The 15,393-nt window shown below is 29.2% G+C and overlaps 1 protein-coding gene across 2 annotated transcripts in view; it reads left to right on the top strand.

Moving 5' to 3' along the window:
• LOC132952906 (uncharacterized) overlaps positions 1-15,393 on the top strand; it is a 65,068-nt gene that overhangs the window by 31,301 nt on the left and 18,374 nt on the right. For both annotated transcript variants that reach the window (XM_061025407.1, XM_061025406.1), the window contains exons 15-18: positions 6,024-6,200; positions 12,763-13,023; positions 14,532-14,633; positions 15,239-15,352. In XM_061025407.1, coding sequence (XP_060881390.1) covers positions 6,024-6,200; positions 12,763-13,023; positions 14,532-14,633; positions 15,239-15,352 — 654 coding nt within the window. The remainder of the gene's footprint in view (positions 1-6,023; positions 6,201-12,762; positions 13,024-14,531; positions 14,634-15,238; positions 15,353-15,393) is intronic.

The following is a 15,393-nucleotide window of genomic DNA, read 5'->3' as shown; positions in this document are numbered from 1 at the left end:
TAAGCTTTGTTATACGAATTTGGTTAGTATCTATACAGTATTTACTACACTATGTTTGGTACAAACGATATAATTTTTATTGTGCATCTTTTAAGTTTAACGCATATTATTTTATCACGAAAAATTCATAATTTATGATATTTTTTAAGTTTAAACCCTAAGCGAAATTAGTGTAAACCACTGACCTAACCTTAGATGTCTCGTCATATCAAGCTTCTAAATTTCAATTTCATCACTTATTGATGTTTCGAATATTATTGGCAATTCATTGTAGGTACTTACTTACATTTGTTAATTAATTAAATAATATGTATTTGTAATGCGTATTTTAGCATATTTTGACAAAATTAAATGTATATTTTATATCGCATAATATAAATTCTAGCCTTACTAATAATTCACATATTTTGTCGTGTCCACTTGGAAGTAATATTAATAATTTAGTAACGTTTGTCGGGTTTAATATAACGGCCACAAAAAAAGTACCAGCTAGCTATATTTGGTGTTATTATTGTAACGTATATAGTTCAAAAACAGACTTTTCGTCCCATTTTCCGAAACCCGACCCTGAAACGCATTCATTAAACATGAATAAACGCGTTTAAATTCCATCGCTGTTGATTCGATTGAAAATGGAATTATTCAAATGCGTCACGAGTTTTAGTTTAAATTATTCGCCAGGCGTATGTAGATAAAATAATATTATTTTATGTGAATGAATAATGTTCACGTGCGTTCGACTTTCAACTCGTGACGAAAAACTGAATATTAAGGTGTAAATTATAATCTAAAACATGGATATTCTATGCACGGTTTTAATGATAAGCTATATATTACATGTATTATAATGACAACATAATACATTATTGAACAACAAAATCAAACAAAATATGAAAAGTTAATAATTATTTATTTATTTAATTGATTTTTTTGTCGACGTAGTTATATACCTACTTAATGTTTATTTACAACGGTACGTTTACAAAAATATTTATTTATTTATTAGAATAAACGCTAATCTATCAGAAATTAAAAATTTGGGTTAATAAAACATAAAATATAAGATTAAGTATAATATAACAATTATTTGATTAATAAATGAATAAATGTGTAATGTTTACAATATATGTAAGTACAATCTACGACGAGTAATACAGATAAGTAAAAAATAAGTGAATATGCGTAAATTAAAGTGGAAGCAAAGGGTTACACTTGATTGGACAGCCAAAGTATTATGTGGATTGGATGATTAGTCGTAAGGTCAGAACGGCGAATGAGTGGGGATGTAAAAGGGAGTTTGATTTTTAACGTTGTGTGAAGAAACTTAAAACAAAACTCGGATGAGAAGGTCAGGTGCATCAATTGTATATTATTGAGGAAACTAGGAGAGAATGAATAAATTGAGAGTCAATATTATTTCGATGAGTGGATACAATGAAGGGAAATTTAAATTACAACTAATGTCGGAGTATAGTAATGATGTGAGTCGGAGGGACAAATTAGGTGTAAAAGCAGCTGCGTAAGACAACAATTTACGAACGTATGATATTCAAGACGAGAATGATCGTTAACGAGGTCAGGGTGCCAAACGACAACCCCGAACTCAAGAACGGATCGTTTAAAATAATGACGTGTTAGATCAACGGTTCCCAAACTTTTTTAGTTCACGCCACCCTAAAAATAAAAACAATATTTACGCCTCCCTTGAGTAAATAAATAACAAACTTATAGTATTTAAATACCTATACAAATATTTTTATTGTTCGGCAGATGCGATAATATTGGATTATCGACAATGCGATAACGCTGGCTATGTGTAGCGAATTTCTCGAAAATCCCCGAATTAAGTAAATATCTTACAATATAACTGTACAAGAAATTATTGTTGATTTAATAAAATCATTATTCACCACGCGGCTCGCGCCTCCCTTGTCAAGTGCTCGAGACTCCCAAGGGAGGCGTCCCTCACAGTTTGCGAACCACTGTAATAAAAGAGAGAAGTTTGCTAAAAAAAAAAATTACCGTCTATACTATAGGAAGATGTCTAATATTTAGAGTAGTGGACTTTTCCTTATGGTAGGCGTGGTTATGGGATACGTTTGAATGTTTTTCGCCGATTTTAAAACGGAGAGCTTTTCGCGGTTTTATTTAGATTATTTCGAACGTTTTTTAGGTAGAGTAATCCCGTGTAATCTCATTATGTAGCTGATTATTTCGGGTGTACCAAAGAACTCTATATAAGTGGTGTTTTCGGGAATGAATTTTGGAGAATTTAAAACAGATATTTAGATTTTTGTCGGGGAGATGTTATACAACATAATAATATGTATAGGTTGTGGCGTTCTTATTAATTGTCGTCTATGTATCAGTGAAAGAACTCAATACATTTTCATCTACAGCGTTGAGCTGTGATTTAATAATGGGGTATTTATTATGGGATTTTCATCTTTGTGCAACTCCTTGGTTTAATTAAAAAGTGTATTTTCCAGGAAAACATTTATTGTGTAGTAATTAATATCATGTACGTCGATACCTTTGCCTACGCTTCATTATACACTGCGTAAATCATAATGATTGCAAATACGCCGTTTAAACGTAACAATATAATATCGTGTACAACGTTTTCGCGATATAATTAAACAAGCCATTAATCATTTTCGATAATATACGAAACAAAATTGTATGCATAATTTATTATTATTATTATTATTATTGTGCACAACATTATCTGAAGTGGCGTCCGCGGGAATAGAGGTGAAGAGGGATTTCGGAGTTTCAGACCTTACCTCAAACTTTAGCGGCTTGCCCCACTCGCGTACAGATATACATTAGTTGGCCATTATACGGCGCCAAACATACGCATAACACAATACGCCGTTTCAAATAAATGTTGCTCGAGTTGTTTTGGCACTGACGTATTATAATATACACGAAGTAGTAAGTAGTAAGTATTTTCGTTGCATCTCCGTCATCGATGAGCCGCCGCACACGTCCGGGAATTTATATTTAATTATAACAAATCGCTGCACCGAAATTGTTATCAAAACATTCGTGCAAACCAACCCCTAAATAAAAATAATATTATAAAATATTTTTCTTCGTAGATATGAACAACATTATACAGTATACATTACAGTTATCGAACGACGGGATATAGCTGATAATAATTATTGCCGTTGTTTTTAGTAGATGTAATTTTTTTTTATTAATATTTAGATAATCTGTACAACAAATTACACATACAAATGTACAATACCCATATGATTGTCATATTTTTATCAAAAATATAATAGGTAGTAAACAACACGCTAAATTATACTGTGCCATTATACCACCATTAACAGTGGCATATGCAAATTTGAAAAAATAGTCGATGTAATAATTCTATATATTATGTATGACCGTTTAGGTACTTTTAATAATAGTATACCATTTACCGCAATATTTTTTCCTTGAGTTTTGTAAACATAATAGTTGGGTGGTTAATAATAATTATTTAATTGAATATATATATATATATAAATATTAATATCATTTAATGGTGTAGTATTAAATTTCTGATAACAAAATGTTAAATTTGCACAAAACACAATTTACATAAAGTTTCATTTTTGATTAACCAGATAAAATTAATTTGAAACCCAGAAACACATTATTCAAATTTTAATTGCTTATTTTAATCTGTACATAAAAAAATGTAAACAAATTACGTTACACCATTATTGCAATAATATCAAGATAAATAATTTTTTGTCAGATTTGAAAATACTATTATTATTTATTGTCGATTTAGATAAGGTTTTAATGCTCTTTAAATCTATGCGACCAAAAATGTTAAAACATGCCAACAAACCCGTTACTTATACAAATGCAAATAATAATGCTTTTTTTATGTAAATACAATGACCTACGAACGTTTTGTTTTATGAATAAAAAACAAACCCGATTAAAAACGTAAACAAATAGGTTGACACGCATTTTTTCGACAAATGTAATCTAAGGTTTTTGGAAATGTTTTTTTCTTACACATAACTCGAAATCATCGTAGGTACAAAACAATATTTTCGAGGAAAAATATTATATTTTTACTACCTATATTATTTTATCGTTATTATTTTTTCGAACAAAAATGTACATTTTTTATTTCATATTCCCAAGCAGAATGTTTTTCCGATAATCTCTACATTTACAAACTGGAATTTCGGACGTGTAGTTTAGTCTTTATATTATATAAAAGCATTTAAAGTTTACGGACTCGGAGTGGAGTGGCACAGGGTTACCCCATCAGAAAATGCAATCGGTCCACACCACTATATAATACATAAGCCACGTCGCAGAACGGAACAACTCCCACTTGACGTTTTCGCAGGACTTTTATGACTTATTGTGATGGGATTGTTAAAGTACGTTCACTGTATAGACCCCACGGCCGATCTAAAAAGTCTGAACACCGCGGGGCGTATTGTATAACACTCGTCGTACAGTCGATTACAAGAATTTTACGACGCTTATTTAAAAATCAATGACTTCGAAAAGGCACTATACCTATACAGCCCTGCGGCGCGTAACGAAAAAAAAAAATTGTAAGGACTGCGAGGATAACATAATAATATATTAATGTAAACTATTTTAATGCTAATCATATTATTATGTTATAAATTATCGTAGCAGGGGATCGTTTTAGCGAGGCCTTGAAAAAAGTGTACTTACCTGTGTAAATTAACTTCAAATTTAAAAAAACATAAACTATCATCGTATCTGTTACGTGAAGTAATTCTTTTCAATTTATTTGGTGACTATAATATAATAATAATATATATGTACGTTTCAATAACTCGGTACGAAATACATACACTTGAAATGTCCACTTATTTTATGGCCGTAAAAGATTATGTTAGCTAATATGTATTTGACAGTTTTATATTTCTCCGTTTGAATTTTGAACACGCAAATGATAAATAAAAAACAAGAACACGAACATTTTGAATTTTAAATGCTGAAATAGTTAAATAGGTTTATAGTTAAAATTCATCTGGAATCGACTTGAATAGAGTGATTCGGTTATTTAAAAATAATGAGGCAATAACTTATAATATTTATTTTACATTATGCAAATATGCATTAGGTACTCGTGTTTCGTAATTCAATTCAAAAGCAATTACAATTACATAGACCAATGTATAGGATAATCGTATTAATGTTATACAAACAGTTATGTATCAAAAATATTTGTTCTTTTATTTTTAATAATATTTAAAAATACAATTTTTATTTAAACTTTAATATTGGTCATCAGGATGGATCATTAAATTGTTAAATCTACTTTTGTCTTTTAAGTTTGTTTCGTATATCGTATTATTCAATCGACTATTATCTATATTCTCAACAAATATTTTTAATTCACAAAGTTATTTATAATAAGTATTAAGTATAAGTACCTATTTTTATACACTGGGTACCACTCATCTGCAGTCGACCTTTTGTGCATATTTCAAGTTTTTAAACTCAGAAACTGTCTGTCTATCTGCGAATATGTTAGGCTTTCATTACTTTAATACAATATGTTTGACCAGAGGTCGCTAATAAATCCGTTAAGTCCCATCGGTCAAATGGTGACTATTCTGTCGAGCTGTCATTGTTTAAAAAAAAAATATTTTGAGAAATATTTATCTCATTAATTATAGGTTTATATTTTATTTATTTATTTAAAGACAGGTTTTTTTTGTCCGTGAGAATTTCTGATCATAATAATAGCCACTCCTGATGCTGGGTTGCACAAAGCTTTTAATGAATCACTAGTGAGCTAATGGTCCCTTAAACAAGATTTAGTGGCCCACGATTGGTCCATTAAATTTTTAGTGAACCATTAAATTTAATAAATTGTTTATGCAACCCAGCGTATATCTCTCAACCGTCGCGGTCGTTGCGTTAGACAATCCAGCTGTAAATTATTGCATGTTATTGTGGTGTAAAAGGAAACGGCGATGACGTTGATTAAAATACATCGTAACGCTTTTGTTAAGAACCTATCCGGCGATATGGACTCGCAGCTCAGGTGGATTCATCAACTCCTCACCGCCGAGCAACAGTTTGTGTTATGTTTACAATTCGGTATTGGGAGGTATCTGTTGCCGTTGGCCGAACGCAAAGACGTGCTCAAGACCAAAGAACACTCAGCGTTATTTCAAAACGTTCAAGAGGTATGTACTTAATTTATATTATATTATATTATTTGATTTAAAATTTTGAAATTTTGATGACTTTCCTACTTGATCGACGACACGGTATCACTCTTATTTTTTTTTAATCAACATGTGACGGCGGAACTATAATATAAAACGGGTTCTAAAACTTTTTTCACACATATAATATGTATGTGTATTTTGTATATCAGTTACGTACCACTAATAAAGATGTAAAATAAAGTAATTCAAAACAATAAAAAGGGCTCAGACTTTTAGAGCCTTTTTTAAATTATTTTTTTCGTTTTATTAATTTAGTATATTATACTAAAGTTATATGTGTATGTATTATATATTATATATTATATGTGTCTGTGTATGTGTAATTAATGACGACTAAAGTTTTAATAACTATTAAATAAATTATTTAATTCTACCCTGTGAACGCGTAGGTCATTATTTATTAATGAAAATCAAGTGTAGAGCATTATAATTTTTACAAAAAAATGACGTACGTTTCCCCAGCCCCCCACATATCAATTTTCGTAAATTTTCTTTTGCCAATATTTAGTACGTTATTTGTTTGAATTTGTTTGACCCGAATCAGAATTTGTTTGACATCAGGTACCCCGGAAAATTCAATTTACCCGTGGGGGGCTGAGGAAACGTTTCCCCAGCCCCCCTCATAGGTAAATAATCGTCTTTTTGAAATTTTTCTTTTGCCAATATTTAGTACGTTGTTTGTTTGAATTTGTTTGACCCGAATCAGAATTTGTTTGACATCAGGTACCCCGGAAAATTCAATTTACCCGTGGGGGGCTGAGGAAACGTTTCCCCAGCCCCCCTCATAGGTAAATAATCGACTTTTTGAAATTTTTCTTTTGCCAATATTTAGTACGTTGTTTGTTTGAATTTGTTTGACCCGAATCAGAATTTGTTTGACATCAGGTACCCCGGAAAATTAATTTACCCACGGGGGCTGAGGAAACGTTTCCCCAGCCCCCCTCATAGGTAAATAATCGTATTTTTGAAATTTTTCTTTTGCCAATATTTAGTACGTTTTTTTTTTGAATTTGTTTGACCGGTTTTGGAATTTGTTCAACATCGGGAAACCCGTAAAATTCAATTTACCCGTGGGGTCTTAATTATTAGTTTAAATATAATGGCAATCAAATTCAAATTCAACTGAATTTGCCTTTTCAAGGGCAGTCGTTACTCAGAATTGGATTGATATCCAGTACTTGTTTGCTTATAAAATGTTTCTTTAGAACATAAATTGAAAAATAATAACTGTTAATAATAATAATAATCTTGCATAATATAATGCAATGAGTTTCAATCTTTAAAAACAAAATAAATTGTACAAAAACAAATAAATAAATACCATAATAGAGCTTTGTTCAAAAAAAATCACCATGTTAATTTATCAAATATTTTTTTAAAACACAACTTTCAAAAATAAAAATATTGTTTATTTATAATAATAATTATGCGTGCAATGAATTTTATCTTTCAAAGCAAAAAAAATTACTAAATCAAATAAAAAACATCTTGATGCACTTTCAAAGAAAAACAGTACTAAGTAGTATTTATATTATATTAACAAAATAAACTTCAGTCACTTAAATAAAATTGACCTAAATCATTATTGGTTTAAGAAGAACTTATAATCATTGTCATCATCATAAAAATTCTCCAATGGTATTTTTGAAAATATAATAATATAATACGTACATTAAACAAATATATATATTACAACATAAGTTTTTAGTAGGTACATTCCTACTTACTTAGGTATTATACTTTATGCAAACATTATGATGTCTTAATTAAATATTAACTTTTATGTTTTTATTTTAAAATCTATATTAATATAGAATAGGTACTTCCTTTTTGCCTTTTACGACGCACAATAGGGATCTAGTTATAGATTTATACGGTTTTACTATTTAAATTCTACTTTATACATAATAGGTATTTTATTATTTTACAAGGTTCGAGGTTTTTGAGATGGATAATATGAATATGGTAGGTAATCAAATTCAAATTCAACTGAATTTGCCTTTTAATGGCAGCTCTTACTCGGTATTTTGTTGACTTGCAAATTAACCAAAAGTTGGCAAAATTTATATTACAAACCTGATTCATCTGCATATTTGTTGATAACTGGTATACATTTATATTTACATACGGCTAATTTTTACCACCATAAAACTATAGATTAATCTCCTAATTATAATTTTATATTAGCAATTTTGATTACCTTTATACTTGTATAAATAAATATACAATGTTATGTTAAGCACATGATTACATATCTATTTCAATAGCTTTCTGTATATTAATTTATTCACTCGAATTTGTCAGTTTTCAATTTTTTTAGTTTTTTTTTCTGTAAAGACCAATAAAATTTTATTTGTTTGGTAAAAATGCGTTAAAATTTAATATAAGGCTCCTGATATATCGTTCTAATAGCAGTAGAAAAATATTAAAAATACATAGGCACAATTTTTTTTTATAAGCATTTATAGTTTCTAATTATTATATTGTAGTTGAAAATTTATAAAATGTTTAACTTTTATAGCTAAGGATTGAAAACTGAAAACAAGGCTCCACGTAAATAGGTTATATATAAATTACTTTATTCACAATAATATCATCAAATATACTTGGTAATATCATAGGCTGAGTGACCGTTTTCACTCAGAATCGTTTTTCTTATACAATGATATTATATCATTGAATTCAAATTTAACACCATCCATTACAGTGACCCATTTGTAACCTACTGTACAGCAGAGCAACATCCACTTACCCACCTTTTTTTTGTTTGTTTTTCCTGCTGCTTTTGAAAACTATGTATTATTAGCTAACTAACACACATCATTGTAAAATCATTACATTTATTGCCCAGCGCATATTATACTATTATATTGTATTGCGACATTTTGCAGCCCAAATGACAATATAAATACAAATCAATAATTTTCTGAATATTAATAATTAATAAATGACTAATTTACCAAAAAAGCAATTAATGATAAAAATTATAATACAAATATTATACTTATATTAAATTTACCTACACCTAGAATAATTTTTATTCATGGCATTTTAGATATTTACAGATAAATAATTTGTCTAATTGATCAAATTTGTAAAGGCTTATATCTAGCGTTTTAATTATAAGGCAGATATCTACTTACGGTAACTGAGCACATACAGTAAACATTTGGTACGACGAATGTCAACGTCTCAATTTTTTCATATTTTGGACTAAATTTAAATCATCTTGAAATTATTCTACATGATTATTTGACTGTTTTATAAATATCTACTACCTTTATTGTATAACTATGCTATTAAAATATAAGTAGGTTCCTACTTACCTTTTTTACCATCGTCATTCGTAGGTATTATTTTATCTTTAAATTTTAAAACAGCGTCAATAATGACTGATGCTGGAAGAGCTGGTTTTCGACCAACCATTTAGAATTTTAATAATGTCTATAAGAACTCAAAAATAAAAAATATTGTGAGTACCTTTAATTAAGTATTTGTGAGCAAATAAAGTGAGCACTGGTAGGTAATGGTATTAAATAACAGATTCACTCATAACATGTGCTACAGCAGTACGTGGTTCTTCCAAATAAGTTGTTAAAATCGCTAACAATATTATAAATGAAATTACATATTATAATTTATATAAATAGCAAATGTATACAGGAATATTGGGCCTACCACATTATTATACCTATATTCATAATCGAAGAACGTGTGTGCCTGTCAGCTGAACATAGTAATAAACGCTTAAAATTAGAAGAAAACTTCAGAACGTTTTAATTTGTTAAGGACACTTGCACTGCAGCACACAGTGCATTATACAAATATAATTATATATTATGTTCACAAAACAAATATTAATATCACCATAAGTATAATTTAAAATTAAAATAAACTATAGGATTTAAAATTAATAATAATACTATAATCTACGTAGGATGTACGGTTCCATTTTTAAAATAAAAAGATGAATATTACAAATTAACAGATGACAATAAAAACAATTGTTAAAATAATTGTTTTATAATTGAGGTGTGACATTTCAAAACGTACTATTTCCAAAATGCCATGAATTAAGTTGTACATTAATTCATATGAAAAAATGGCCAAGGAATCGAACGTCGTGGTCAAATTGAACAAAAATGAACTATTTTCACTGTTAAATTGAATTTAATTATCTGTTATTGAGGCATAACGTACTTTTTTCATGTCCAATATTAGGTCAAAAAGAACTATTTACAAATTGCATCAAAACATTATATTTGCCGTGATAAATACATGTTTGGTTTAAAATTATGCGGCAAACCGCTAATAACCTAACCGCAAACTCCTAATATTCATTTTTTATAAACCGTACTAATTCCATATAACTTCAAAACACACCATGTTCTATATTATAAATATAGAAAACGAAATTAAAGTAAATACAAAATGTACTTTTTCCAGTTGTTTTAAATTACATAAAATCTTTCCTGTACATTTTAAATAATTCTTTTATAAAAATTAACTTTGCAAATTAATACGAATAGTTTATTTAATTATTTCTACATCTAAAAACATTATCATCATACACCAAGCATTGTGATTATTGATAGTCAAATGCTCCAAAAGTGTTGATGATCAGTGATACTAACATATTCATATTATCCATCTCAAAAACCTCGAACCTTGTAAAATAATAAAATACCTATTATGTATAAAGTAGAATTTAAATAGTAAAACCGTATAAATCTATAACTAGATCCCTATTGTGCGTCGTAAAAGGCAAAAAGGAAGTACCTATTCTATATTAATATAGATTTTAAAATAAAAACATAAAAGTTAATATTTAATTAAGACATCATAATGTTTGCATAAAGTATAATACCTAAGTAAGTAGGAATGTACCTACTAAAAACTTATGTTGTAATATATATATTTGTTTAATGTACGTATTATATTATTATATTTTCAAAAATACCATTGGAGAATTTTTATGATGATGACAATGATTATAAGTTCTTCTTAAACCAATAATGATTTAGGTCAATTTTATTTAAGTGACTGAAGTTTATTTTGTTAATATAATATAAATACTACTTAGTACTGTTTTTCTTTGAAAGTGCATCAAGATGTTTTTTATTTGATTTAGTAATTTTTTTTGCTTTGAAAGATAAAATTCATTGCACGCATAATTATTATTATAAATAAACAATATTTTTATTTTTGAAAGTTGTGTTTTAAAAAAATATTTGATAAATTAACATGGTGATTTTTTTTGAACAAAGCTCTATTATGGTATTTATTTATTTGTTTTTGTACAATTTATTTTGTTTTTAAAGATTGAAACTCATTGCATTATATTATGCAAGATTATTATTATTATTAACAGTTATTATTTTTCAATTTATGTTCTAAAGAAACATTTTATAAGCAAACAAGTACTGGATGTCAATCCAATTCTGAGTAACGACTGCCCTTGAAAAGGCAAATTCAGTTGAATTTGAATTTGATTGCCATTATATTTAAACTAATAATTAAGACCCCACGGGTAAATTGAATTTTACGGGTTACCCGATGTTGAACAAATTCCAAAACCGGTCAAACAAATTCAAACAAATAACGTACTAAATATTGGCAAAAGAAAAATTTCAAAAAGTCGATTATTTACCTATGAGGGGGGCTGGGGAAACGTTTCCTCAGCCCCCCACGGGTAAATTGAATTTTCCGGGGTACCTGATGGCAAACAAATTCTGATTCGGGTCAAACAAATTCAAACAAACAACGTATTAAATATTGGCAAAAGAAAAATTTCAAAAAGACGATTATTTACCTATGAGGGGGGCTGGGGAAACGTTTCCTCAGCCCCCCACGGGTAAATTGAATTTTCCGGGGTACCTGATGTCAAACAAATTCTGATTTGGGTCAAACAAATTCAAACAAATAACGTACTAAATATTGGCAAAAGAAAATTTACGAAAATTGATATGTGGGGGGCTGGGGAAACGTACGTAAAAAAAATGGGTGTAGGTACCTATAATATATAAAAATAATTTATTTATTAATTACTAATTTACTGTTATAATAATCTAAAAAACATTCTATTCTATAGACAAAAAATGTGCATATAAAATACAACTAGCCACATTTTCAAATCTCAATGATTTGCCTTAATATACGGATAAACCCGCCCCGAATAAAATATTCGAATCGCCTTATTCTGCAGTCAATCGGGTGTCTCGTGCTATTCGAATGCATTATAAATATGTCACCGATTATAGTATTGCTACGATACGGTAAGGCTGTAGAGCACAACACGTGAACGTTTTACGTTTAAAGCGTGTATTTACAAAGATATAACCGTATTGTTATACCAAATATGAAATAACAACTACGACGATATTGTCGTGTCGTCCATTGTAGTGGGTATTCCCGACGACATGCCATATCCCCCCGGGAATTCGTGGCACCGCGCCTCCGGGAGTATAATAATATACGATTGTGACATAATTTTCCCTATTAATTTGTCGTTACACAGCTGCTGCGCACCACCGAAGACACCCTGGAGCGTATAATCGACAACGACTGGAAAATGCTGGCGCGGAACACGTGCAAGGCGTACGTGAAGAAAATCGATCAGATCAACGGAGCCTATTACAAGTACTGCAAGGGCATCATTCACGCGGATTGCGTACTCGTGGAGAAAATACGAAATTCCAGTTTTTTGGAACTGATCAAAGACCCGCCCATACCCGACCGTAGGCCGGATTTGATCACGTTCATTCACAAACCACTGGAGGTAAGTACCTTCCTATACATACCTAATACTATACTTCTTAACGGCTGGGCACACCATGTTTCAAGATGATAATTTATTTTATCGATTTTTCACCGCATAACGAACAACGTTTTCTAAAATGTCATGTTTAAAATGCCCCAATAATACATAATATACCAATATATAAGGTATAGAATAGATTAGGTATAACAATGTAGGTACCTATATTCACATAAAGCCGGTAGCATTTTTTTTTAGGTTTATATTGAGAATATGAGTCCTATATTATTATACAATCAGTAAATACGAAACTTACAATAATAGGCACTCACGTAAAATTAAACTTTAATTTTGCACATCTAAGAAAGAGATGATTTTCAACCTAGACAAAAAAAATTAGAAAATTTTTTCCATATCATGACACCCCGTACACGAGTGTATTATACATAATTCACCAAGCAAGCATGTTCACCCCCATTTTTTCCTTTAAAAAAATTATTTTATTAAAATCAGCTGATTAACTTAAACTACTGTTAAACATTCTTTCAATGATTTATGATTTTTATGCTAACAATGAGTGCCCTGTGGAAAAACAAACTTATTTTATTCAAATAAACACCAAACTTTTGTACTGTAAATATTGTTAAGCTGATGTATTTTTTGAGAATGTTGATATATTATATCTAAAAAAAAATTTGAATAATCAGTTTCTGAGTTATGATGTAGATATATTTATAATATAGTACTAAAAATATATGATTATTCTTAAAAATGTTTTTATAAAATTATTAAAATAGATGATTATTATACTGAGGTTAGGGACAGTTTTTATAAATTTTAAAATTCTGATGGATAAATATTGTTTATAATATTAAATTTTATTATTATTACAATGTTTTCAAATCATCCATAACCCCCTTATCTCCCAAAGATATAATCAAGGAGTAAATTTGTATTTATATCCATCAACAGTTTACAGGGAAAATGGTGATTCTCATTTAATAAAAAAAATTGATATAGCCACATCAGGACACTCCTTAAATGGCTTAAATGCATTTTAAAATATGGTCCTTAAGAAGAATAGGTAAAATTTCAAAAATTTCAATTTAAATAAATGCATTATTAAACAAAACAATGGGAGTGAGCGGCGAACATGCTTGGTGTCCCTCTCTCTGTATATACCTATTACATTTATAATTTATAACTAGTATTGTATAATATTATCTTTGATTATAAATAGTACCTTTATAAATGATATTATACATAAAAAATAAGTAATAATATATTATGTATTTTACATTGATTCTATTATACATTGATATCGTCCGTGCTTTTTAGTAAATCATTTATCGGTAATTGTACTTATCTACCGTTAATACCGTATTATATAAATACTTGGGCTTGGACACTACATAGTATATAATATAATACATACTATTAAGAATTTTATACGTGAAGTATAGCCATAGGTTATAGTACTTAACGTTATAATATTACATACTCTTGGTTTTGTGTCATATGGTTTACAGCATTACAGAAACGTATTAAAATGCATGCAACTCATTCAAATCAATACCGAACACGACGACGAAGGTTTTGAAGCGTTGTCACACATAGTCCACGAAATGCAGGTAATATTTGAATAAGTAATGAATAATAATATTATTTTTTATCACTAAAAATATTTCAAATTTCATAAAAAAATTAATAAGTTCGAAAATATAGTAAACTCATATAACTACGATGTACGTAATACCTATAGTAAAATATAGTTAACAGACTTAAGCTGGATAAACGAATAGAATTTTCATAAAAATATTAACTTTTCGTTGCAAACATAGAGAGTTAAGATAAATGTACTCCTAATCGACAGTATCATTGACAAATATTTAAATCGACAGTTGATTAAAAATGCATTCTGAACAGGCTGTGTCTTCGTTTAGGTACGCATAATTTTGCAAAACTAAAAACATCCAAATTAAAAAATATCTCATCCAATTCGAGTCAATAATAGACACGTCGTGTATCATTAAAATATTTAGAGCAGTGCAGAAAATAATGAACAACGGTTCGTTTCAATTTTAATTATAACGAAAAAAAATTGATTGCAAGTTTTTCGCTTCAAATAGTGTACTCTGCAAACGATAATTATAGACCGTGACGACTTCGGTGAAGACCGTCTTAAAAGTCATAACAATAATATTGTACGATGGTAATATTGATTTTACCTATTTAGACGACATATCGGTTCATAACTGTGGAATCCGGTCTAATGGAACCGGAAGTGGACGGGAAGCCTTTACTGTCGCTCAACGATTTAGAAGCCCGTTTGGTATTCACCAGGTGCAAGGTCAGTATACCGCAGCAATGACGACGACATTAAATTATCGT

This window comes from Metopolophium dirhodum, chromosome 9, assembly GCF_019925205.1.
Source record: "Metopolophium dirhodum isolate CAU chromosome 9, ASM1992520v1, whole genome shotgun sequence".
Taxonomy (NCBI): domain Eukaryota; kingdom Metazoa; phylum Arthropoda; class Insecta; order Hemiptera; family Aphididae; genus Metopolophium; species Metopolophium dirhodum.
Note: the sequence above shows the minus strand (reverse complement) of the source record. Positions and strands in the feature narration are given on the sequence as shown.